Below are 24125 nucleotides of genomic sequence, written 5' to 3' on the forward strand. Positions count from 1 at the left end.
GGAATGAAAACAGTATCTCTAATTCCCACACAGCTGGAGTTTTGTGCAACAAATTCGTCCTTCTCTATCTTCTTTTAGAAGAAGATACTTCCAGTTACTTTTGTGAAGGGTTTGGGGAAGGTGTAGATTTGGGATATCTCCTTACTGAAACAGTGTGATCCAGCAGCAAGTGACAGATGACCCAAAGGTCCTTGTTCAATGAGACAGCCCAACACAGGTTTGGAAAGGCACGCAGGACTGGAGGAAAGCGAGCCAAGAACGCGAATGTGTTGGAGACCAGGCTGGCGGCGGCTCATCGGTCCCGATTTTGCCCCCGCAGATGAACGCCCGCGGAAGGAGCTCCCCCCAACGGGGCGGCCCCGCCGCACGCCCGCCCTCCGGCCGCGGGGGGGCGCTGCGGCCGCGGGGCCGGCGGCCGCGCCTGCGCACCGGCCGGGCCGGGCCGGGCCGGGGGCGGCGGTGCGGGCGGGCCCCGCGCGGAGCGGCCGCGGCGGGCGGGGCGCGGCCGGGAGCGCCGGCGACTGCGGGCGGAGGTGAGTGCGGGCGGCGGGCGGCGGGCGGGAGAGCAGGGGCTGCGGGAGACGCGGCGGCCCGGCTGCTGCCGGCCGCGTTCCGGGCTGGCTTGGGCCCGCCCGCACGCCGCGTCGCTCGGAAGGCGGCCCGCGCCGCGCCGTGCCGTGCCGTGCCGCGCCGCGCCGTGCCGTGCCGCGCCGTGCCGTGCCGTGCCGTGCTGCGCCGTGCCTTGCCGTGCCGTGCCTTGCCGTGCCGTGCCTTGCCGTGCTGCGCCGTGCCGCGCCGTGCCTCGGCCCTTGCGCGCCGTGCTGGTGTTGCCCCCTCTCTGTCTGCCGCGTCCTGCTCCCGTTACTTGCAGCACTCCGAGTGCGGGTACTGCTGGTGCCGTGCTCGCAGCTGCCGAGTGGACTGTGTGCTGTGCAAGAGAGAACGTGTCCGTGGATGGAGAGGGGCCCTGCATTGAGGGCTCCTCCAGCCGGGCTCAGGTCTGGACGGATCTGCCGAGTTACTGAAGTGCTCGCTGCACAGCGCGACCTGTGTCATCGCGTAGCTGGTGCTGGTGCTGTGTCAGGAAGAGGGAATAAAGGACGTGGTTACCAGACGGAAACATATGGAAAGTTTTTAGTTGTAAAGCTGATAGCAATGTAGCATTCTGGCTTCTGTCCTGGTAACAGCATGACATGTATTGCCTTGTACAGGAGATTTTAGAAGCTTCCTCCAGAATCAGATTGTGGACCTAAAGAGATGAGAAGAGCCGTTAAAAGTGGAGTGTTTATTAGCATCTGAGATTATTTTAGTGCTACCGTGTGTAAGTACAGTCAAGTCATACATTAGCCACCTCATCCCAGTCTTTTGTTAAGAACACAAAATAAACATAATTCAATTTGTTACATCATTTGATTAATAATGAAATCAATGCTTCTTTCATTCATTAGTATTTCTTTTATTCATATTTGTTGTCTGCTGGACAGTTGCTATGTCAGACGTTATTTCTAGCTCACAAAGCAAGAAAACATACAATTTGTCCAAAAGAATAAGATATAATTATACTGTTCACATTCTTTTCCTGGAAAACGTGCTTGCTACTCTTAAAAGACTCTCATTATGGAGAGTTCAGGTTGAATATATTTGTTATGAAAGTTTTAGTTGAAAACCCAAGCAAGTTGTTGCTTGCCGGTTTTTCAGTCTGTAGTTAATGTAAATTGTCTTTTCCAGGAACCACAATTCTGTGTGTAGGACCTTGTAAGAAATATCAAAGATGACAGTAGTTTGTGATACTTTATATTATGTTTTTCATTTCAACTGTAGTTCATGCTATAGTGAACTATTTAAATGCTTTTCTCAATGTGGCTGCATTGGCAGCTCACTTTTATGCCCCACAAGGCACATTGATAAAGATGATAAATTCATTCCTTTTTCTTTCCAGAAGTAGTTTACCATCCTTCTAATCAGATATGGTGGGGCTCCTATGGAATTCAGTTTAGAAGTACCTTTACCTTAGAAACAGTATCATGGTCCTAAGTTTTGTGTGCAGCCCTGTTATAGGGCCTTTGCGGGTATCCAGGTTGTTTCTCTTCTGTAGATAAGCATTTTGGTTTTTGTTAGCCTTCCCTCTGAATATACTTTCTTGTAGATGCAGTGGGACCTGTGAGGCCTCACCACTTCTGCAGTGTCTGAGATTTTCTGTCCCTCTCTGTGCCCAAGCTGTGCCTTTTTCTGGCTTGTGGCTGTCAATTGGCCCCCATTATTTCATCACAGGCAGGCCCAGCAGGTCAGCCTCTGTTGGTGCCTGCCAAGTGGCAGTCCCGGTTGGGATTCTGCCTTCCAGTGCGACTTGGGAGCATCTGAAGAAAGCCTACTGCAATCTGCTGAGGCAGAGACCCTTCCCTGAAAGCAGTAACTGCATGTTTCTCTGCATTGTGATGACTGTGTATCTCTTCTGGAGTTCATCCTGAAACCCCTCTCTCTGTTTTGTAGTGACAAGAGATAATTGATTCCATTATGTGTGCCTCGGCCAAATATAACACCCGGGGTCCGGCCCTCATCCCAAGGATGAAAACCAAGCATCGCATCTATTATATCACTCTCTTCTCCATAGTTCTGCTTGGCCTAATTGCCACAGGAATGTTCCAGTTCTGGCCTCACTCCATTGAATCATCCAGTGACTGGACCGTTGAAAAACGCAGCGTCCATGATGTGCCTGTGGTCAAGCTTCCTGCTGATAGCCCCATTCCTGAGCGGGGAGACCTCAGCTGCAGGATGCACACCTGCTTCGATGTCTACAGATGTGGCTTCAATCCCAAGAACAAAATCAAGGTGTACATCTATTCACTGAAGAAGTATGTGGATGAGTATGGGACGTTGGTGAGCAACACCATTTCCAGGGAATACAATGAGCTGCTGACGGCCATCTCCGACAGTGAGTTCTACACGGACGATGTCAACCGGGCCTGCCTTTTTGTGCCATCCATAGACGTCCTCAACCAGAACGCCCTCCGCATCAAAGAGACTGCTCAGGCTTTGGCACAGTTATCCAGGTATGTGCTCACTCTTCAGGGTGTGAATGTAAAGAGCACAAAGGGAAAAAAAGGAAGGCTAATGCAGGATGGGAGAATGCAGAGAGTTAATGCCAGCATAAGGTTTTGACAGAACTTGTCTATATGTAGAGAACACCTTTCTAATTGCTGTTTATTTCTTCTTTTGCTGTAGGTGGGATCGAGGCACAAATCATTTGCTCTTCAATATGCTGCCTGGAGGACCACCAGATTATAACACTGCCCTAGATGTTCCTAGAGATAGGTATGTCTTGTGCTCTGTGATGGACAGATCTGGATTTAAATGCCACTGAAGAAACAACAACCTCAGAAGGGCAATTGATAGCAAAGGATGTGCTCCTTAACCTTTACAAAGCTAGAGTACGACTTGGTTGCTTCTCAAAAAAAGGAAAGTAAAGCCTTGTGCAGAAGAGGTGTTTACTTTTGAAATCTGATAGTTTAGCTCCATCCTTAATTTTATAAGGGGTGTGGCTGACAGTTTGCTTTTAACTTTTGGATTTGCTGTAAGGTTGGAGAATCTTGAGCTGATGTGTAACTGCTTATGAATGCCTTACAGAATGTCCCATTTGATGCAGATTAGAAATTCAAAGGTGATTGTAGCAGCAGCTTTCTGATAGAAGTCAGGTGCTTCAAGGGCCTTTGAAAGCAGCTGCTCAGCTTGCAAAACTATGATGAATTTCAGTAGTTTTTATTATCTTAATAATTAGACTATATTAGTAATTGGACAAATGCTCTTAGGTATTCTCTGGCAAGTGTGCTTTAAAAATATCTGCCAGGAACTTCAAAGGCATACATTCTGAGCTCAATTTTTGCTTGCAGAATGGTTTAGTTTTGGAAGAGGAAAGGAGGTTGTAAGGCAAAGAAAACTGGAATAAGAGGAAGGTGATACCAATACTGGAGATGTTTCTACATCAGCCTGTGTGTGCTTAGTTCTCCTGAGTTAGATCCGTTGTAACCATTGCTTTTCTTGAATGTCCAAGTTAACTTTCTTCTGTGAAACGTTAACGAAATCTTGCCTGAGATATGGAATCTTTGCTAAGATGATTGTCTGTGAAGTGTATCTTGATTTCTTTGCAGCAAAGACAATTTAAAACATCCTCCAGTACTGGAACAGATTTTTTTTTCTGCACGTGTTTCAAGAGTAAATTTGCTCATTGTAATTACATCACTGTGAAGTAAGGCTTTCGTTTTTTCCTTCTCTGTATGAAACATGTTGCATGTATGGGTTAGCCTGGAGAGGGCAGTCAAGCATCAGTCTTACGTAAACAAGTCTGTTAATGTGTTAGTAAATACTTGCATTTATTAGATTTATACTTAAGGAGAATTTTCATTTGACAGTGGAATGGACTGCATGTTTATGGACACGTGTCTACTAAAGAAGTGAATTTATTAACTGAATGTAGTAGATATGCAGCAGAACTTTTTATTTTTAAAATAAATTTTAAATCTCAAATCTCCATTTACATTTGGCCTTGCATACCTTGGCTTAGTAGGCAGGAAGCCTATTATTTTGGTAGGTGTTTCTCCAAAGTATTTGTCATGCTAACATGGAAAACTGAGTAATTTAAGTAAAAACTTAAGTGTTTTATGGCATTCAGCTATTGTAGTTTGCCAATCTGACTCAGTCCACCACAGCTATATGATCACAAGCTGTAGTACATAAGAGAGGCAGTAACGGTGCTTGGGATGGAAAAAAAGTGGAAATTCCTTTTTGTAGGCAGTCAACAGTTGGACTGTTTGATGTGCAGAACCTCTTCTACAGGTTACAGGTGCGAAGACAAGGGGCCTGGGAAAGAAGGTGGGAATGTAGATGGAGTTCTGGGGACACCTGAGTGATGCAGTATGAGCTTTCAGTATGATTTTGGAGACTTTTGGAGTTCTTGGTTCATGTTTAATGGAACAAGTGACGTGGGTGTGTTTTCTTAATTTGAGAATGTCTAAAAGTGCTAGGAATGGGTAGTTAACCAAGTATGAAAGACACACAAAAATGTTGTTTGTAGCATCACAGGGTGAGAAGCTGCTGGCCAAAATAAAGGCATGCTGTCAGAGTTCAGTTGGATGACTTGTCTGAACTGTACCATGTCAGCTCCAGAAGGACTGCATTTGTGGGAGTTTGTGGATCACTTTGAAATACACAGGTAATATTTGTGAAGTTTGCACAGGGAGTGTGGCCTGCCTTCTATAGTCAACATGTCTGAGAGATCATACACAGTTGAACTGTAGTGGATCATGAGGTTTAATAGACTCCTGTTCTATTAATTTGCTGCAGAATATTGATCCAGGTAAAGTAAGACCTTATACACAGGGGGGAGTTCAGTTATATAATAATTTTACATCTGGAAAAGTTCTTGGCTAAGGTACTTTACTAAGAGGTTGTTTGTTTATTAAATCTTTAATTCCAATTACCAAAGACAGTGTAAAAGTGCTTTATTCCATAATTTCAAGGGTGAAAATACGCTTTGTGGGCATGGAGGTTATATTGCTAGTATTAGCTGCCATAACATATATAATATCCTGCCATAAAACTTAAAAGATAAGCTCTATATTATCTGGTAATTAGTGCTGTTGGATTTGGTACAATGATGAGGTTGAAAGGATTTCTTTTACAAAGCTATTCTGGTGCTGTAGAATTGAAACTAAGATACTTTTCATTTATTTCTGTTTCAGTCCGTGAATTGGGTTCAGTGACTTGTGAAGTTTGGCAGAAAGCTGCTGCAGATGGCAGCTGGACAGAAACATTTAGAGTACAGGCCAGCTGGAGCACTTCATGGAGAGAAAGAAGGATCAATATTTGAAAAGTGGTGAAAAGTTGCTCAGGGACAGTCATTCCTTGCTGATCAGTACAATTTAAAGATTATTTGTCTTGAGTACATTAGGAGTTAATATTCCTACTCTCCTAATGCACTGTGCAATGAACATCCAAGTGGAATTACTTAGCTGGTGTTGGTTCCCTGTGGGTTTATTTAAGTAGAAGTCTGCGTGACACACACCTGCTTTCTCAAGGCTGATGAGGTGCTGTTGTGTTTTCACTGGATCCTATTAAAACAATCTGGTTCTGGTTTCCCAGTTTGGTGGGGGGAGAGCTGTAAAAAAAAAGAGAAGGGAGATATATAGTATAAGAACAGTAACACCCAAGCCAATTTTTTTCTCTCTTGTAACTGAATATGGACAAGACATGGAACATACAGCTTCAATGGTGAGACCTAGTCATAGCAGTGTTGTATCATCACCAAAAGCAGGCGGATGGAGGACATTGGAAAGGAATTAGAAATTATTTGGAACATAATTTATAAACTCAGCATGTGCTTAATTTAATCTGGTTCTCCAATTGATTTTTGCTTCTATCATAGTTTATGTTCTGAATGAACAGTCACATTTATGGCAAAGTTTTTTCATGATGTTTGAACGCTGAACAGTTGTGCTGCAGGTCAGAGCAGGCAGTGAGATACCCTGTGGAACATCTGATGGGTATTAGAAGAGGCACAACATACTGGTGTTCATCCAGAGTGTCTTGTTCTGATGGGAAAAATCTTGGGTGATAATTCAGTATAATGATAATCTATTGTCTAACATTTGTGGAAAACTGCTTCTCCAAACACCTTACCAAGGATTTCATTCAGTGATATCTGAAAACAAGAATATTAGCAAATGGATTGTTGGTGCCTCTTCCAGTCTCATGTGGACTTTTTGTTCCTGTGTGTTCTGATTACTGATGAGACCTGTGCCTGCTCTGTTCTGAACTGTGACAGTAAGGCTTGCAACTGTAATCATAGCTGCAATAATGGTACAGCTCCTCAGGATCCTTTCTTTAGTGCCTTCTCTAGTAATGTATTTGTGTCCTGCTCCTTTCCACAGAGAAGGAGACAAACTGGAATTGAGAAATATGGTACCTTAAGCAGAGCCAGTATCTGAGAAGCAACTCAAAGTATAGCACACCCTCCTATTGAGTGATAAAGGACTGAAAGTTTGAGCAGCTCTTTGAGATGTCTCACAAAAGATGCTGACTCTGAGCTTCTTTTGGAACAAGGATGATATGTTTCTGATGCCATCTGGTCACTGGACATGAAATGGCAATGGAAAAACTGTTGTCCTCTCCTAGTATATTTCAAAGAGGCTTGATTTGTGATAGGAGTTTGTAGTAAACCTTTTATTTTTCTGGAATTGTATATGATATACTGCTTTCTTCTGTACACATTGTTGTCTTCTGTTTCTTAAAGCACTTCTGTGTGGCAAAAGGTTGTCCCATCAAGGAAAAGGCACAATGCAGGTCATCCTTTTGTAAGGTTGAATTGCATTTTAGTTTATCAGTCCTTGATTATTAGCATACAGTGTCCAAGCAACCTCTACTCTTGGAACTTAGTGTCATGACATACAGATTTCTTGTTCTCATGTTTTCTGTTTATAGAATTCTTGTGTAATATAAAAATGAAATAAATTTCACAAATGTGATAACTTTGAAAATACAGTTGAAAATAACTTCTTTTCAGGATGGAAAATGAAATGTCTAAAGTCACCGCAAGGTGCTAAAATACTGTTACTGTACTGTGATTTGTATCTGAAATATAGCTTGTTTTGAACACTTTGAAAGTTGTGCTATACCCCATTTTTAGTACAGTCATCAAAGAGTATCTTAACTAGTATAAATAATTCAAAATGTATTTCTTCAGATTGAAATCGTCTTAGGATATGTAAGCTTGCAGATTGCAACAGTGACAGCAATATATTAGATTTCCCTACATTAATGCAAAAATGATCCATTCCTCAGTGATCATATATAATTGTAAGCGCTCTGTTGGTGACTAGATCCAATTTAGCAGTAAACCAAGATCACAAAAACGAAAGTCAACCTAAAACCAGCATGAAAACATGCCACTGACAAATGCTGAGGGAAAAGCTTACCTCAGAGCATGCGTCTTCTTGTTCTGGTAATGACAAGCAGTGAATTGCTGGAGTTTGAATGTTATACATTCTCAGTTTAAACTTACTTTTTTGTATTTTCCAGAGCTCTGTTGGCTGGTGGAGGCTTCTCCACCTGGACTTACCGGCAAGGCTACGATGTCAGCATTCCTGTGTACAGCCCATTGTCAGGAGAAGTAGATCTGCCAGAAAGAGGACCAGGGTAAAGTAGTTCCCATGAATTGGGCAAAGTATATTCAATATCGTATTTTGTAATGATGATTATGAAATATAAATATAGCTACTAACTTCATGGTGAGCTTGGGCAATTTTGTAAGAGTTGTTTTTAACAGCTCTTGATTTTAAGGTAGATCATGCTTTCAGTGCTGATGGTTCCAGTGCTAATGGTCTTGGTTCAATTGCCAACTGCTCCCTCTAATAGCTTTATATTTTTCTTATATTGTGATGCCCCAAACTGTGCAGAGTACTCAGAGTGGGACAATCCCCGCCTGTGACCTGCTGCCTGATGCACCCCAGGACAGGGTTAGCCCTCCTGGCTGCTGTGGCACTGCTGACTCGTATTCAGCTTGCCATCAGCCAGGAGCCCCAGGTCTCTTTCCACAGGGCTGCTCTCCAGCCTCTTGTTTCCCATTCTGTCCATACAACCAGGGTTGCCCTGTCCCAGGGGCAGCCTGGCACTGTGTTCAACTTCATACTGCTGGTGATGGCCCAGCCCTTTGATTTGTGGAGATCTCTCTGCAGGGCTTCTCTGGCTTCAAGGGAGCCAACAGCTCCTCCCGATTTTTGTTGCTGGCAAGCATACTTAGTATCCCTTCCAGTCCTGAGCTGTTTATGAAAACGTGGAGGAAGAGCTCAGGGCCGAAGCTGGAGCTCTGAGGAGCCCCACTGTGACAGGTCACCAGCCCGATGTAACACCCACGCTTTGTATCTGACCTGTCATTAAGCTCATGAAAAAAGAGGAATGAAAACTTGTATGTGTGATTATGGGAATACATACATCCAGAGCTTAGAACACTGATTTTATTTGTTTCTTTTTTAAAGTAATGGAGTAAGACATAAACCCAAACAACAGAACCCTCCCCTCCCTGAAGCTTGTAGTTGGAAGTAAAGCAAGACAGTTGGGAAATAAAACACTGATTTTCTCAGAGCCTGTAATTAACCATTGAAATGAACTACCCTGGCAATGGTGGCTTCTCTAATCTGTTCATGTCTTTAGAACATGAGGAGGTAGAAGTCTGGAAGACATGCTTTAACTAATTATGGAAGGCTGTTCTTTTTATATTTCATAAATCTTCTAATTGCACAGCTGGAAAAGTTTCACTGGAACAAGGTCTTACTTCTGTTGTGGTTTAAAAGATGGGCAGTCAGAGGCAATGGGGATCAATGATCTGTCATTGTGAAGATCAAGTTTACAAATATTGGAATTTTAGGTCCTTTTCTTCTTACAGTGTTCTGTAGAGAATATGAATTTTCAAAATTGAAAACTGATTGAAACAATGCGGTCTCTGTTGGATAGAAAAATGTTTGGTCTTTGGGTTTGGTTGTCTTTTCTGGTAAGGGCAGTGCTCTTGCTGCTGCTCTTGGCAGCTCCAAGTATGATAATGCAGTCAATTAAAACAAACTTGTGCAGCAGTGGTTTGCGTTGCTCACACCCTTTATGTCCCGTTAGTGGTGCCCCTGGGCCAGCCAGCGATCTGGTTGAATCCCAGTTGGTTGTTTGGAGGTCTCAAGTGTTCCTACATTCTGACACAGAGTGAAAGCATACTTTGTTTTTTCTGTCTGCAGAGCATGAATGTGATGATAGGCTCCAGCATGTACAGAACCATTTTGTAAAGAGAGAAGCAGTCATATTGTTCATGTCCGTGTAGTCAGCTAAACTCTGTGTCTGATTTTGGGTCGGATGAGAGAAATACGTCTTGTGTTTAGTTAAGGTGTTGGAGATTTCCTTTTCCAAAACTGCTTTTTTTTTTTTTTCTAAATTGTGTTGGGCAGCCTGGTGTCCGGAGTGCCATCCAGTGGCCAGTCAGCGTTACTAGTGAGATGGGCTCCCAGCCTCGCCTGCTCTGTGCAGGACTACATCCTTTGTGCAGGATCACACTACATTAGTGTGTTGTTTCTTGGGAGGGAGATGGCATATACTTTCTTTTGTAGCAATAAGCTCGATTTTGAGTATCTTAGAGTGACAGTTTCAAGGCAAAATTTGATTTTAAACAAACTCACTTTGTATACACAAACCCACTTTTTAAAAGTTGGTTATATATATTTATTATCACTCATGTGTATCACTATTTCCTTTTTTTAAGACCTCTTATTGAGCTGAACTGAGGGGGTTAGATTTACTCGCCTTTTTAATTGGATTGCTTAAAATCCACTTCTGCTGGTAGCAAGTTGGTAGCAGCTGGAGACTTGTGAGAAAGAATGTTTAAAAAAAATACTATGCATCTGTTAATTGGAGCAACTAAAGTGACCAGCATGAAAATGAGTAGAAGAGGTGAGAAGAGCAGCAGGAGAGGTCTGACTTTATAAAGTGTGTGTGTTTGTGTGTTTTCAGAGCTGTAAATTAAAGATAGCATCACGTGGAGTAGAACTGGAATCCTAAGTACAGGCCTTGTGCTTCCTGTGTTCTTTTGGCAGCATGAGGGCACTCACTCGCTATGTGTGTTCCTTTCACTGGGGTGTGATGGAGCAGTCTGACTTTAGCTGACCTGTTTTAAGAGGAAACCCAAGTAGATGAGTATAACAATTATATGGCATGCTATTTTCCAGTATTAGTATAACTTTTTAAAGCAGCAAGCACCTAATTTGAGCGTGTATTCCTGTGTGATTTACCTCCAGTGTTAATTACTTCAGTATTTAAAATGTCCAGAACATTTTAAATATTCCTGGTTTTGGAACATGGTAGGAGTTGAGAGTGTATGGGATAACATACACCATATAGACCTTCAATTTTGCTTGGAAATGTTGCCTCTATATTGCCCCAAGGGACAGAATTGAGTCACAGTTAAAAAGATGAGCTTGTTCTATTGCTGCTGTCACCATATCAGGACTGAAGAAGCCAAATACTAAATACTGAGTTGTCAGTTCAGCATCTTTTTTCAATTACAATTCATGAGAACATATATGAGAGGAGAAACTAGAAGCACTCAGTGTCCTATCTACTTTATTTTAGTACACAAGCACCAAACAAAAGTACAAACAATCTTGGCATCAGTAGCAGGCTGACTTAAAATGCAGCTAAATAATGTTTATTTAAGTTTATAATAGAAGTAATAATGCAAGTGCCTATTCTAATGTAATAAGCACTCTTATCAAGTACAAATTTATTCAGAATTGTAAGTAATGTTGAGCCACTTACTATCCCAGACTTAATTATATTTCATCATTACCCTTTCCAGCCTTGTCTGAAAATACAGTCTTGGCAGCATGTCCACATTTAGTTAGTCTTGCTCTGCTTTTCCAGGATGGAAGGAAATGTGTTCTTGAGCACCCTGGAAATAAACTTGCAGTGCTGTCAGGTAACCTGGCTGTGTTTTTCAGTCCTCGCAGGTATTTCATTCTGTCCTCTCAAATGGCTCTGCACCCAGAGTACCGCTTGGAGCTGGAGGCTCTCCAGGCTGAGAATGGGGAGTCAGTGCTGATCCTGGACAAGTGCACAAACCTGTCAGATGGGGTCCCTGCTGTCCGCAAACGCTGCTACAAGAATCAGGTCTTTGATTATCCTCAAGTGCTTCAGGTGAGGCTGTCTGTCCTGCAGACTTCTCTTCCTGGCTGTGTCTGTCTTAGCTGCGATTCTGTTCCTGTTTGGCAGTGGTAGTAGCAGTGGTACTTCCTTGTATTTAATTAATGTGCTGGATATGTTTTAAAACTGCATAATTTGTTATGTTAGCTTGAGTATTATATCCTAACTTTATCCTTATTTTTAAGAGGGCCAAAACCTCCATGTACTCCAACTTATATGTAGACTATGCTTATATGAGACTGGTCATGGTGGTTTAGCAACACCAGACAGTGTCACGTGAACTTGAAAAAATTACACCAAGATACTGCTAAATCCAGCAGCAATGGGATGCTAAAATGGAGGAACAGGAGGAAAAACTTTTGGAGGCGTATAAAGTTGCTCACTTCAGAACTGGAGAGGAACATTGGAATCTACACCTTCTGAAATAGCTGGCAAAAGGGCTTTCAGCAGGCATGAATTTAGAATTGATTTCTCAGCTATGACAGCCTAGGCCTTGCTAGATGAAGCTTGGAAGTGAAGATGGCTTTGTCAATTGGATAGAAGGTTAAGATGAACTCTAAAGAGCTTATGTGCTTATATTTGGGGCAAAAAAAGAGTGTTACATTTAAGAAGAGTAAGTCAGATTGGATTTTTCTATGCAGCTTAGTAGTTAAATTGTACCAAACTGTCTGTGTAGCTGTGACAGACTTAGCTGGAAGGCTTGTCAGCATGCAGCTATGAAAACATCTAGGTGAAATGTGTTTCATGGCCTTGGCCCAACTTCCAGAGGCCTTTTGATGTGTCAGTGAAGATAAAACTAGATAGTGTTCTCAGACCCCTGTGTCTCTTGGCAGTTCACTAACAGAGGTGCTTTGGCACACAGTGTGGTGAAGTGAGTTATACCATAGGCCACTGTGCTCTGTCTGCGGCCACCAGCTTATAATCTGTCTTTGAACTTCAGCAAATGATAGTAAAATAACAAACAAGCTGGGGGAAGGCAAAGTTTCCACCCCTCCTGTTATGTTTTGTAGGAAATATGTTTAAAATTCCATGTGGAGGAGGAGGAGAGGGAGGAAAGGGTCACTGTGAGTCCTAAACTTTAAGTAAAAAAAAACACCTTGTTTGCTTTATTTCTTGAAATACAGACTGAATTGCTAAAGGATAGCAAGTCAGGGAATCTATATCTATATCTTGCTGTATATGATTTTATAACTCAGAAGAGAGCTGGCACATGCCGAGATTGTTAAAATACTTTCCCCTGCATTTCCCTTTGGAATGTCTGGCTGATAACAGTGGTGATGTGAGGAGATGTATTTATAGTAACCTTTGTCTAGACAGGAAAAATGGTTATCTGGGCAGATGAGCATGTGTGTCCACATCTGGACTTTTTTTTTCCTTTTTTGTCTCTCCCAGACCTTACCAGTCTTCCACCTGCTGCTTTGTGTGATCTAGTGAGTCAATGGTTAAAATGAGTGTTCATCTCTCAGCTTCTTCCATTCCCCACACCCTTCTTTTCCTTCTCTTCCTGTCTAAGAGCGGGGGAAGGGGAACTTGGATCACAGTTCATCCTTTCCAGCACTGCCTTTACAGATGTCCTACTAGACAGACTCTTGGACTTGTGGGTTGTTAATGCTTCCTGTTTGCAGTCTTCTCTTGGATGAGATTTTCAAGGCTCTTAGTACTCTATGGGTATGAGCATAGGCCTTACGATTGCATCAGGAAACAAGTGAAGAGCCAGCAAAACCCCATGTATTTCCTAGTTCCATCTTGATGTTTTGCTGCCCTGCTGAGCCTTCTGGCTCCTTTTCTTCAGCCCATGGAACACAAGCTGGAAAAATGTTTTCTTATCTGTGGGAACCCCTGTATCAACTTCATAACTTTTCTTTCTTAAATTAGGGATAATACTGACTTGGGATTTTTCCCTCTTGTGTAGCTGAACTCTACTAGCATTTATTTTGTGATCTTGAAACTGTAGCAAGATTCCCTAGTGGCAGTGAGAACTAAAGTTCCTAAATACAGGGTGAGTGCAACATAGTCAAGAAGTCTTCTCTGCTGCAGGTTAAACTCATGGCGTTTTGTCTTGAGTGTTGTGAACACGAGTAAATGGATTATACTCTTTTGTGCAACAACTTTTTTTATCTTTGAAGCTCCCTTCCTCCTGCCCTCATTCCTTCAGAATAAGTAGCATTGATAGAGTCAATCCTTCCTTGTAGATTATACTTTTAAGGTAAGTAATCATCCTTTACTTACCACTGGAAGTGCATTGCCCAAGATTGAACCCTGCTCTGTCTGAGGTCTTTTGTTACTGTGAAGAGTAAGCGAATCCTTCAGATTTCTGAAATTGTATGTCTTTTTGGACTGCAATACTACCTGTGGGTGGAGTGGTTTGTTTTTCCAGAAGTACAACATTGCTGTCACATGAATATCCTTTCTTTGCCTGTTCTTTTGTAGGAAACGTGCTCTTCTGCAAAGTGCAAATCTTAGCCAGTTACTTCATGCTTTATATTTGTGCAGTCTGCTATTTTTCTCTAAGTGTTGAATCCTATATGTATCAGTATTTCTTAGCTGATGTATGCATATGATGTCAAAGTGTAATCCTGGTATCCATTATACCTGCTAATCCTACAAAATCATAGGTTTTTTCAGGTCTAATAAGTATGGTCTTAATTCTACTACTCACTTAACTAAGGGATACATTGAATGCTGTTGCACTTGGGAAGGATTACTTGATCCATCACTGTTTTTCTTGTGAGCCACTGCTAACTACTTTATGCTTGGAGTTCTGTAATTGTAATTTATGTAACTGTAAAGTCTATGAGGGCTTTGTCTAGCCCCTGATTTCTTAATTTGCCTGTGAAAATGCTGCCAAACATGTCAAATGACTTGAGATATGAAATCTCTTACTTCTCTGCCATCCGCAAAGCTGCACTCTCTTATAACAGAAGAAAATAAATTTGGCTCCATACAGTTTATACTCACATAAGTTCATCCTAATTATTGCTCATCTTGTTGTGCCAAGCTTTTCAAATGTTTTAAACTTATTTTTCTCCTTGAGTTTTCTCAATTAAATTCTAAAGTTTGGCCATTAAAATAAAGTGCAGAATTGCCCCACCAGCCCATTTTTCATTCCTTCACTTATGAGATTTTTCCTAGCCTCTAGAAGATAACTTGTAAAATTATTTTCAATTAGCTAAGAATTCAGAATATATTGATTGCACAGAGCAAGTTGTTTTTCCTTTTGACTTTTTTTTTTTTTTTTTACGAAGGGAAGGGCAGGAAAACATAATGCATATGTACATACAGACACACAATGTAAATATAACATTTCCTTATTTTTCCTCATCTGTGTATTTGTTGACAGGAGTCTACGTTCTGTGTTGTTCTACGTGGAGCCCGCCTGGGACAGGCTGTGCTGAGTGATGTTCTTCAAGCTGGCTGTGTCCCAGTCATCATTGCTGACTCCTACATTTTACCTTTCTCTGAGGTTCTGGACTGGAAGAGGTCTGTACCCTCACTGTTCTACATCAAACCACTGCCTGAGATACTTCACTGCCTTCAGTGATTTCAGTCAAATCTGTGTGATAAGTCAAGTGTACTGGGGTTACAGGAAATGAAATACAGAGTAGGATGCACACTGCCTTTGCCCTTGATCTATTACCTATCAAAAACAGGAGAGGAAAATAAACGAGATTGATATGATTATCTTGTAGCCAGTCATTTTGTCTTCTAAAACAGATTTGCTGTATAATCTTGTGCTTGAATTCAGTGAGGACTGGTCTCCATTCAGGCTCTTTTAAGAAAAATATATACTATATATTGCATCACAGAAATGCTGATTCCCTATATTGTACCATGATTCCCAAGTTTATCTGAGATGGAAAGATATCATTACTTTGTGATTGAGTAACTGTGTTAGGAGTTTAGACTTTGGTGGCATTATCTGTGGGCAAGCTGGGTGCTGTTGGGAAGGAACTGCTGCAGAGTATTTTGTTACACTGAAAGAAGACTCTTTCTTTTTGCTTATGTCTTTTGAATATATCCTATTAAAGTGGGACAAGATTCTGGGTTAGAGAAGCAGTCAACATCTTTTAATGTAAAATTTCTTTCTTCTCACCTTGCCGTATTTTCTTTTTTTTTTGCTTATAGGGCTTCTGTTGTCATCCCTGAAGAGAAGATGCCTGAAATGTACAGTATTCTGCAAAGTATCCCCCAGCGACAGATTGAAGAGATGCAAAGACAGGTAAAGCAATATACCATGTTAAAATTATTTTCCCTGCCTTGCTCTGAAAGCTGTTGGAATGCAGAAACTTCCACTGTACTCTCACATTAATATCTTTATTATTTAACTGTGTTCTTTCTTATGCTAAACATCAGCATTTGCTATCACTTTTCAGCGGGATGGAAGCTCTTCCTGAATGTAAGAGTACTGCCTACTGACATCTATTAACATATTCCTGATTAAATCACAGTGTATATTTGTTTCAGTTTTCTACATGGTATTTAAATTGTAGTAGAAAAGTTCAGTAGTCTGTGTTTATTTCAAAAGAAGCTTTGGTTTGTAGAAAAGTTTTAGTCACTTAAGATGTGAGGGGAGCATTAAGTCAAAAATATTTAAAATATTTCATCTGCATTGTCAGTTCCTCTGAGGGAGAGATTTTTCTTTTTTGATGACTGCAAGAGCTGAGACCATGAACTGTCAGACCAGTAAAGAGGGTATTAGCATGTAATGTGCATTTGTAGGTAGGATATTTCATCCTTGACATCTTCTTGTACCTGAATATATATTGTTACAAGGTAAGACGGTATTCTTATCAGTGCCTCAGTTCCTCATCAGGAAAATCATAGACGAAGTCAGAGCTAGGTATTTAAGAAGAAAATTAACTACCTGATTTCAGGTGACTTTTCAGGATGCATGGGATTTCTGTAGTCAAATTTGTGCAAGAATTGTGAAGTCATGTGTCTGAAATTCCCTTACACAACCTTAGTGACAAAGTTGTCTTATGCACGGTCCTTGCAAAAAATGACCCAAGACATTTTTTTAGAGTTTAAACTACAACGCTCAGGCAGTGCTAAATGCTGCACAGAGTATATTAATACTGATATATGGGGAGAAAATAGACTCTCTAATTTAGAAGTAAATATCTTTTACACCTGAGTTCTGTTGCCAGCTTCATGTTTTTACTCTGTTCTGAGTCTGCAAATACCATAGCAGCCGTCAGGGGTCTCCTTTCTCCTTAGTGCCTTCACACAAATGAACCAATTTGATGGGGCCTGCTGGCAGCACCAACGTGCCACCAAAACCAGGAGGTGAGAAAGTAACCTTGGTGTTACAACTCCTGGAGATGTGATTTTTGGTTTAGAGATGTTAACACTAGGGAGTTCTGCCTAATAAAGCGTTAAAAACTGATATTAATAGTCTGTCCAAGTGTGCAATTATTTTCTTGTTGTCTGTCTCACTGGTAACATAAAATAGTCATTTCAGGATGTTGTTCTCCACCTATGGACAATCACTTGACATTAAGGACACCTTGAACACTAAAGTGTGAAATCAGGCAACTATTCTGTTAAAAAAAGCCAACAAAATAAAGACAAAGTAGAAAATTCCCTAAACATTCACAATGAAATAAACCAACAATAACCCCCTTAATTTGGGTGATATATACATTATCTATATCACCTGTAAATCTATAAAATTAACTTAAAATAGATGATATTTTAGTGCTCATTATACAGATCTAGTCTCTGTTCAGATTGAATTTTGTTGGATTATACATGATTTGTGGTAGTCACTGTCAGTGGGTTCAAAACATCACTAAACATCATTGGAAAACATGATTCTATTGACTGAAGGTGTGATGTGTTTTTCTAAAGCTTCTTCTCACATCTTGTTGCCTTTATTGTGTGTTTTGGTAGTAAAAGTAACAGCATGAAATCACAAGGTCTGTCTTTCATCTTTGTGAATTTATTTCTGTTTGCATATTGAGGATACTTGAACATGTTATCCATATATTTCATGTCCTGTCAGCCTTATTTACAAGACAAAATCCCTGTGTAGGTGTCTCTGAAGTTCCCTTGCTGATAGGTGTTCTGTGTTCAAGCCATCTAGTACAGTGAGAAGTATTTAATGACTGATACTGTGTGGACGACCAGTAACCTGACATGTATGGATGAGATCATCTTTTTCTAGGCAAATAGAACAAGTCCCTGCTCTGAATTTCTCCTGGCTGAAGTGTGCATTTATCATACCTATCAGACTTTTTGGGTCTGATAACCTTTGTGGGATTGGAGCCTTGCTGTCTGATTGCATTGGTTTCAGTGGTTGTCTTATCATTCTTATCCTTATTTAGAAAACATCAAAATTAAAACAAATATTACTGTAAATGTTAGCTTGCCAATTTTTGTTGATTACTTTGTATTTTTTTACAGTGTTTCATCACAGGAGATTCTCTGGAGATCATACATTAAGATTAAAATGTAGACATAAACATATAAGTGTACACCTACATATCCTTGTATATAATTTTTTTTCAAGTTGAAATAGGTTGTCTGCTTTTGATGAGTAAAACTTTCTCTATCCATATTCTTTTTCTTTGTTTCTGGAGATACTTCTAGCTATACATCATCTGGGGAAGAGAGGAAATCTCATAGAGAGGAGTCATTACATTTAAGTTACATAAGAACTTGTATTTGAAAGCATTTTCTTCCAGTTTGTACTCCTATCACGGACATGACATAACACTGTCACGAAGAGGATAAAATACTGGAGTTTTAGTTTTGGAGACATCATCTGCTAGGACCTGTGGCTGGTATGACCTGAGCTGTGATTTCCTACAACACAATTTTATTTTGCTCAGTTTTTTTATTAGACAGTACATGATATACACTGGGAAAGAGATTCATTGATTTGAGCAGAGTTTGAGTGTGGGAAATCAAAATTAATTTTACCGTGCTACATCATACCTGATTGCACTGAGATCTCTGTAGATCAACTATATTAACTTATGCTTTTATTGTTCAAACTTGCAGAACAGTTTGCTCTCAACAATTCCCAGTCCCGTTTCCTGTCCGTCCTCACAAAAGGGAATAGTTTCTGTGCGTGTAGCCTAGTGTACACAGTTGTAAAGAAATGATACTTATTTTCAGTACTGCATGTGCAGCCTATGTCCCTGAAAACCAGATTCTTGAATATAATGGCTCTTAGAAAGTGCAACATTTTGACCATCAATACCAGCCTCTGCTGATTGAGCTGCTAAAGTTAATAGCAGTCTGGATAAAACTTACATCTCTCTGGGATTGTTGTTTTCTACAGTAATGTTGTCATTCTCATTTTCTTTGAAGCTTCCTTGACCCATCCCCCTCTCACAAATAGTTCCATATGGAACCTGGAACACTGGCAGAAGTGCCCAGAGGCAAGTTGATAAGCAGCCTAGCTGCACAGACTTCATGCTGCATCCTTATGCTTTCATTTTATCTTTGCCTCCAACCAGCATCCAGGTGACAGCAAAGTTCTAGAAACAGAGGGGAAGAAGTAGATGTAATGAGCCTGTGATAGAGAGTAAAATTGGAAATTTTGTCTTGTTCCTGCAGAGTGATAGATAAAGGAAAAAAAGCAAAATGCAACTTTGCTGGTATCGCCTTGTCTCATGCTTTGTATAGTTTCCTTTGCAACAGTTTTGTTTTTGTTTTTTTTCCTAAGGTTTTGCTCTGAAAGCCTGTTAGTCTCTGGAAATATGTTTCAGTACTGTAGTTGATATATAAATGTCTTTAACTTGTGTGAAAGTTTTGCTCAGCTTATATCTCAGCCACTGTGCTTTTTTCAGTCCCTTTTTGTGAGGTGAATCTGTCTGTCTGAATATATAGGCATCTTACAAGTATTTTTCTTCTTCACTTAATACCAACATATTTAGAACTCTTTTAGCATGGATAGACTCATTCTCATTAAGAATCAGAATATGGAAGTACTATATAGTGGAAATAGAAAGCTTATTCCTCCGTTTATTTAGGTATTCTTTCTGAAGAGATTTTAGGTAAAGAGTTTATTTTCAAAAGGTGGCTTTGTGTGCCTGTTCCTTTTTGACTTTGTAACACTTCCCATCTCCCAGAAATAAAACTTCTGAATTCATGTCTGTTCTGGAAGACTGGATGACTTTGTGTGCTGTGGTGGCACAAGGAGGAAGAGCTGGTGTTCCTAAGTGTGGGAATTCTTTTCATCCTGGTTTTCTAGGGAAACATGGGTATAATCACATACAATGTGCATGCTGATTTCGCTTCTGATTTCTGTTACTGCCCAATTTTGACCAAACTTAGAGAGAGGTGGAGAGATTGGAGTTAAGAAATTCCATAAAATTAGGTACCTGTGTAGGAGTTAAGCACCCCATAATAGCATGGCCTTTTAAGAAAAACTTTGCAGCTTGAGATAACAGTCATAGAAAAACACTTGCATTTATCCATTAGGGATTATATACTTTGGGAAAGGTTTTATTTGGAACTGGCACACCTTAGGCCACAGAAATTCAGGTAAAAATGGCCAAATGATAAGGTGATAACTTGATTTCAGTATACAAAGTATACTGAAATACAAAGTATACTGAAATACAAAGTATTCAGTATATGCAAATTAAAACAGCCTTCTCATGGGCAGTTTTGGCCTCTCAACTAGTTGTAATCACTTGGAATAGAATTCTCAAGAGCTGTAATAAATAGTTGTGTGATGAAATTATAAATTCCATAGTCAGTTATGTTAAAAAAAATACAGTTTTTAGAAAAGATTTGGAGAACAAGATGGAAAATACTGAGCCATTTACTATGTCAATTTGTTGTATGTCTGCACCATGAATACAGTCTGTAGTTACGGTTCTTCCATCTTGAAAATGGTATAATAGAACAAAAGTGATCAAAAGTTTCAAGAGAAAATCAATTAAATAGCCTAACACTCTTCATCTTGGAAATTAATGATTAGTGATGGTGAAGCAGGAATATAATACAGAACTATAAAATAAGAAGGTAATGAAAAAGTGAATGAATGTGACTGTATATTGTTCGGTATAATTCATGGTATGTCTCACTGTACTTTTATTATTTGGAATCTGGTCTAAAAAACAAGGACATGATCTCACAGAACTAAGAGGTAGTCTGTGAGAATCACTGCTTCATAACTTTGTGTGAGTGAAGGGGTTTTATTGACATAAAAGGCAGAATGAGGAAATCCAGAGAAGGAAAATCTGTCAGAGATGAATGCAGAGATATACCCTCTGGCTTAAAAGTTCCTGCATTGCAGACTTGTGGAAGCTGGAGAGTGCTTTGAGGAAGTGGTGGCTTATGCCTGCTGTGTCTGTGGGAGGGGGTTCCTGAGGTACCTGCTGTGGAGCACTGTCAGAGGGAGAATATGGGAACAGAAGGCCATTTGGTCAGACCTGGCAGCTTCAGGACTCACGTTTACAAGAGACTTTAGTAGTATATTGCCTTGTGTAATAACGTTGTCAGATAATCCGTGGTTTTTAAAATGCATCTTGACTTCACTGGCTGCCAGACACTTCAGTGGGAGACTATTGAAAGTGAGGTATAGTTTCCTTCTTTGGATGAATGTGGAATTCACTTTCCTGAAGCCTCACAAGGTGCCCTCTCAAATAGTGGCCATGTACCATTCTTGCTTTTCATTAATTATGAGTTTCAGATAATCACAACCTCTTGTGTTTTTAGCCTGAATTGACAATTAAAGGCTAAAAAAGGATGTCAATTCAATGTGAAAAACTGTGGATTGAAAACATGTAATTTGCAATGTTTGTTCCCACAGTTGGAATACCTGGACAATCTGTTGTGGTATTTCTTCTGCACATCCCATGTGCCTCAGCCCTGAACTGAAGTTCAGACTCCAGGTCAAACAGAGCTGAAGACACAAGCATAAATCAATGACTTGTTTTAGTGCCACGTTAAAACAACATGAGTGGCTGGCTTTTCTGACCCTCCTCCCTTTCATTTAATGTGCTTCTTTGGCTCTTCTTTAAAGAGGGCTCTGTAGAGTAATTTCAGCTCTTATCAGCTTGCTGACAGCTATATGAGCCTTTCTGCTGGCTCCAGGCAATCACTGCCAGCGTGTGAAAACTCCCATTCTTGCAGTGAAATGGTCTTGGATAGAGTTAAAGCAAATGGGTGGTGGAGTTTTCCTGTGGGTGGTGCAGCTTACATGAAAGAGATGGGATTTAGTTCTTGTTAACCAATTAAACAGAAATTCATTTCAATATCTGGACACTAGATGCTCTTTGAGCATACTTAGGCTTTTACAAGTCCTTTTAATGAGAATATTAAACTTACAGCTGCAGTTCTTTTCCTGACAGGGGACAGCTTCTGTCTCTGGGTTCTGTAGAATCATCATTATCAAATTTAAGAGAACTTTCATCTGTCTGCCATTTGTAGCATTTTAAGGAGTGCGACTGCAGAGCCTAACCCTGCTTTAATCCTCCCAGAGTGCTTCAGTGAAGCTCTGGGTCCCCCATAAATGTCAGGCCTGGACAATTTGCCATCTTATCAGATGCAGTGAAGTTCGTTCCAGCCCTCTCACCCCTCCCCCAGAGGAAAGATTTGTTGCTGCAAACAGCAAAGGAAAGAAAAAACTTTTTCCTGGCTTACTGCCAGCATCACCATGGGAGTTGTAGAATCCTTGGCATTTATATATGAGACTTTCATTGCTCCCCTCTCCCTTCAGTTGCTGCAGAGAGTGTCCTTATTCTGGATTTTTTTTCTCCTTCCCTGTCCCGCCTTGTTTTTCACAATGAAGAAAACTGTCTTCGTGGCATCTCCGAGAAAGAGCTCTGAAATTTGAGACCAATCAGCACCTCCATGTATAATTTTTATAGGATACATTTGGGCTGTTTTTGTATCTACATTGGCAGTTTCTAAACAGTAAAAGGTTAATCTTAACTGCAAGAGGAAAATTATGCTATTTGAAAACAATTTTCTTTTGTCTGTGTTTTAAGAGTCTGTATCTTGTTGCACATGGGATTTTTGGTACTTACACTTTGCAGATTGCTATACACAACTTGGATAGACCACAGACAGAACAGATGATCCAGAAATTGGGAAGGCATGTACTTTTAGAAAGAATATTTGAAAATACTCTATCATGCACATGAAGCAACTAGCTGCAGACAAATGGATGATTAAGCATATCTCCTGTTGTTGCACTCTTTGTTACCTTGTGCTTTCCCTCTGCTGCTGTATAGTCTATGTCACATCACATTCCTTATCAAATCTGCTTGCTTTGTTTACCTCCTTTAATTATTAATGTATTACAACTTTAGCATTTATCCATATAGCATAAATACACTGCATTGCTGTAGTAATCTGCATGTGAATTTATTAAATAGAGTAGTAAATACACTTTAGTCTTGTATCCATTTTACTGATGAGTTAGATATGTAAACAACTTGTACAAGGTCAAATCATAATATTAATAATGGAATTTAGAAATCAAGATCCTGTTTTAATAACTATATCAAATGTATCTTACAAGACAGTAGGAACATCTGGCTTTTAAATTAGAAAGGTCTTACATTTTCTATAGAAACAATTTGCTGCCAGATCATCTTTAGCCAGCTTTTCCTTTAATCTTTGTCTATAAATTATGCAGATATATTGAATAGTTTCTTAGATGCCTGGAGGCAAGAAAATTATGCATCTTTTTTATAAACTGAATAGTGGGCCGTTTTAGGAATATACTGTAGTGCCCCTTGGCTTTCAAATGATGTAATTTGTATCTGGGGGTTGACTTCTTCCTTTTCCTTTTAAATTTTTTTTTTAATTAGCATCAATTTTGAATGCTCTTTAGAAATTAAAATGGCACCTGACATTAGTTGTCTTTGAATCTTGGTGAATTAATTCTGTAGAGATACTATGGGCAGAAGGATTATTGAAGGTGTAGAGGGTATGCCCGGATGTTAATGTTTGAGTAGGGAATCATGAACAGAAGTTTGGCTTCATACAGTAAAGAATAGCATGCTATTCCAGATGTTTACCAAGAAGAAATAATTCTTGTTGATGTCTATCAATGTTTTTTTCATGTAAATTTATTTTCAATCCTGTTTCATTGTAGTGTGACTACCACACAGTATTATCACAACAAGCAGTTGATATTCACCTTCCCCATTTCATCAAATAGCCATACAGCCATGTGCATTTTAAACCATGAAGGATGAGATATTTTCATATGGCTCAAGCTAAGATCTGTTATTTTTAAGATGTGGAGGGAAAAAGCAGCACCATGTCCGAAATGGAATTTTTCCAGTAGATATGGAAAAACCCTCATGACTGCCAGTCCTTCAGCTTTTATCCTCAGAGAAGTCAGTAAGATATATTTGTATTCAAGCAACACTGGTGGTAATGTCTGTGGTTGAAGTTGTCCAGTGTTGAGAACTGGCTGTATGGGG

General features: G+C 40.2%; 1 protein-coding gene across 2 annotated transcripts in view; it reads left to right on the top strand.

Annotated features, from left to right (window-relative positions):
• The first annotated feature begins 393 nt into the window (after nucleotides 1-393).
• The window catches only part of EXT2 (exostosin glycosyltransferase 2), a 71872-nt gene continuing 48140 nt past the window's right edge, over nucleotides 394-24125 (top strand). The window contains exons 1-8 of one of the 2 annotated variants that reach the window (XM_063398356.1): nucleotides 400-533; nucleotides 1212-1321; nucleotides 2491-3050; nucleotides 3223-3312; nucleotides 8071-8187; nucleotides 11523-11718; nucleotides 15065-15204; nucleotides 15850-15943. In XM_063398356.1, the coding sequence (XP_063254426.1) occupies nucleotides 2515-3050; nucleotides 3223-3312; nucleotides 8071-8187; nucleotides 11523-11718; nucleotides 15065-15204; nucleotides 15850-15943 (1173 nt within the window). In that variant the 5' untranslated portion in view covers nucleotides 400-533; nucleotides 1212-1321; nucleotides 2491-2514. Of the gene's footprint in view, nucleotides 534-1211; nucleotides 1322-2490; nucleotides 3051-3222; nucleotides 3313-8070; nucleotides 8188-11522; nucleotides 11719-15064; nucleotides 15205-15849; nucleotides 15944-24125 lie in introns of both variants that reach the window. The other variant, XM_063398357.1, reaches the window with a different exon arrangement.

This window comes from Prinia subflava, chromosome 5, assembly GCF_021018805.1.
Source record: "Prinia subflava isolate CZ2003 ecotype Zambia chromosome 5, Cam_Psub_1.2, whole genome shotgun sequence".
NCBI lineage: Eukaryota > Metazoa > Chordata > Aves > Passeriformes > Cisticolidae > Prinia > Prinia subflava.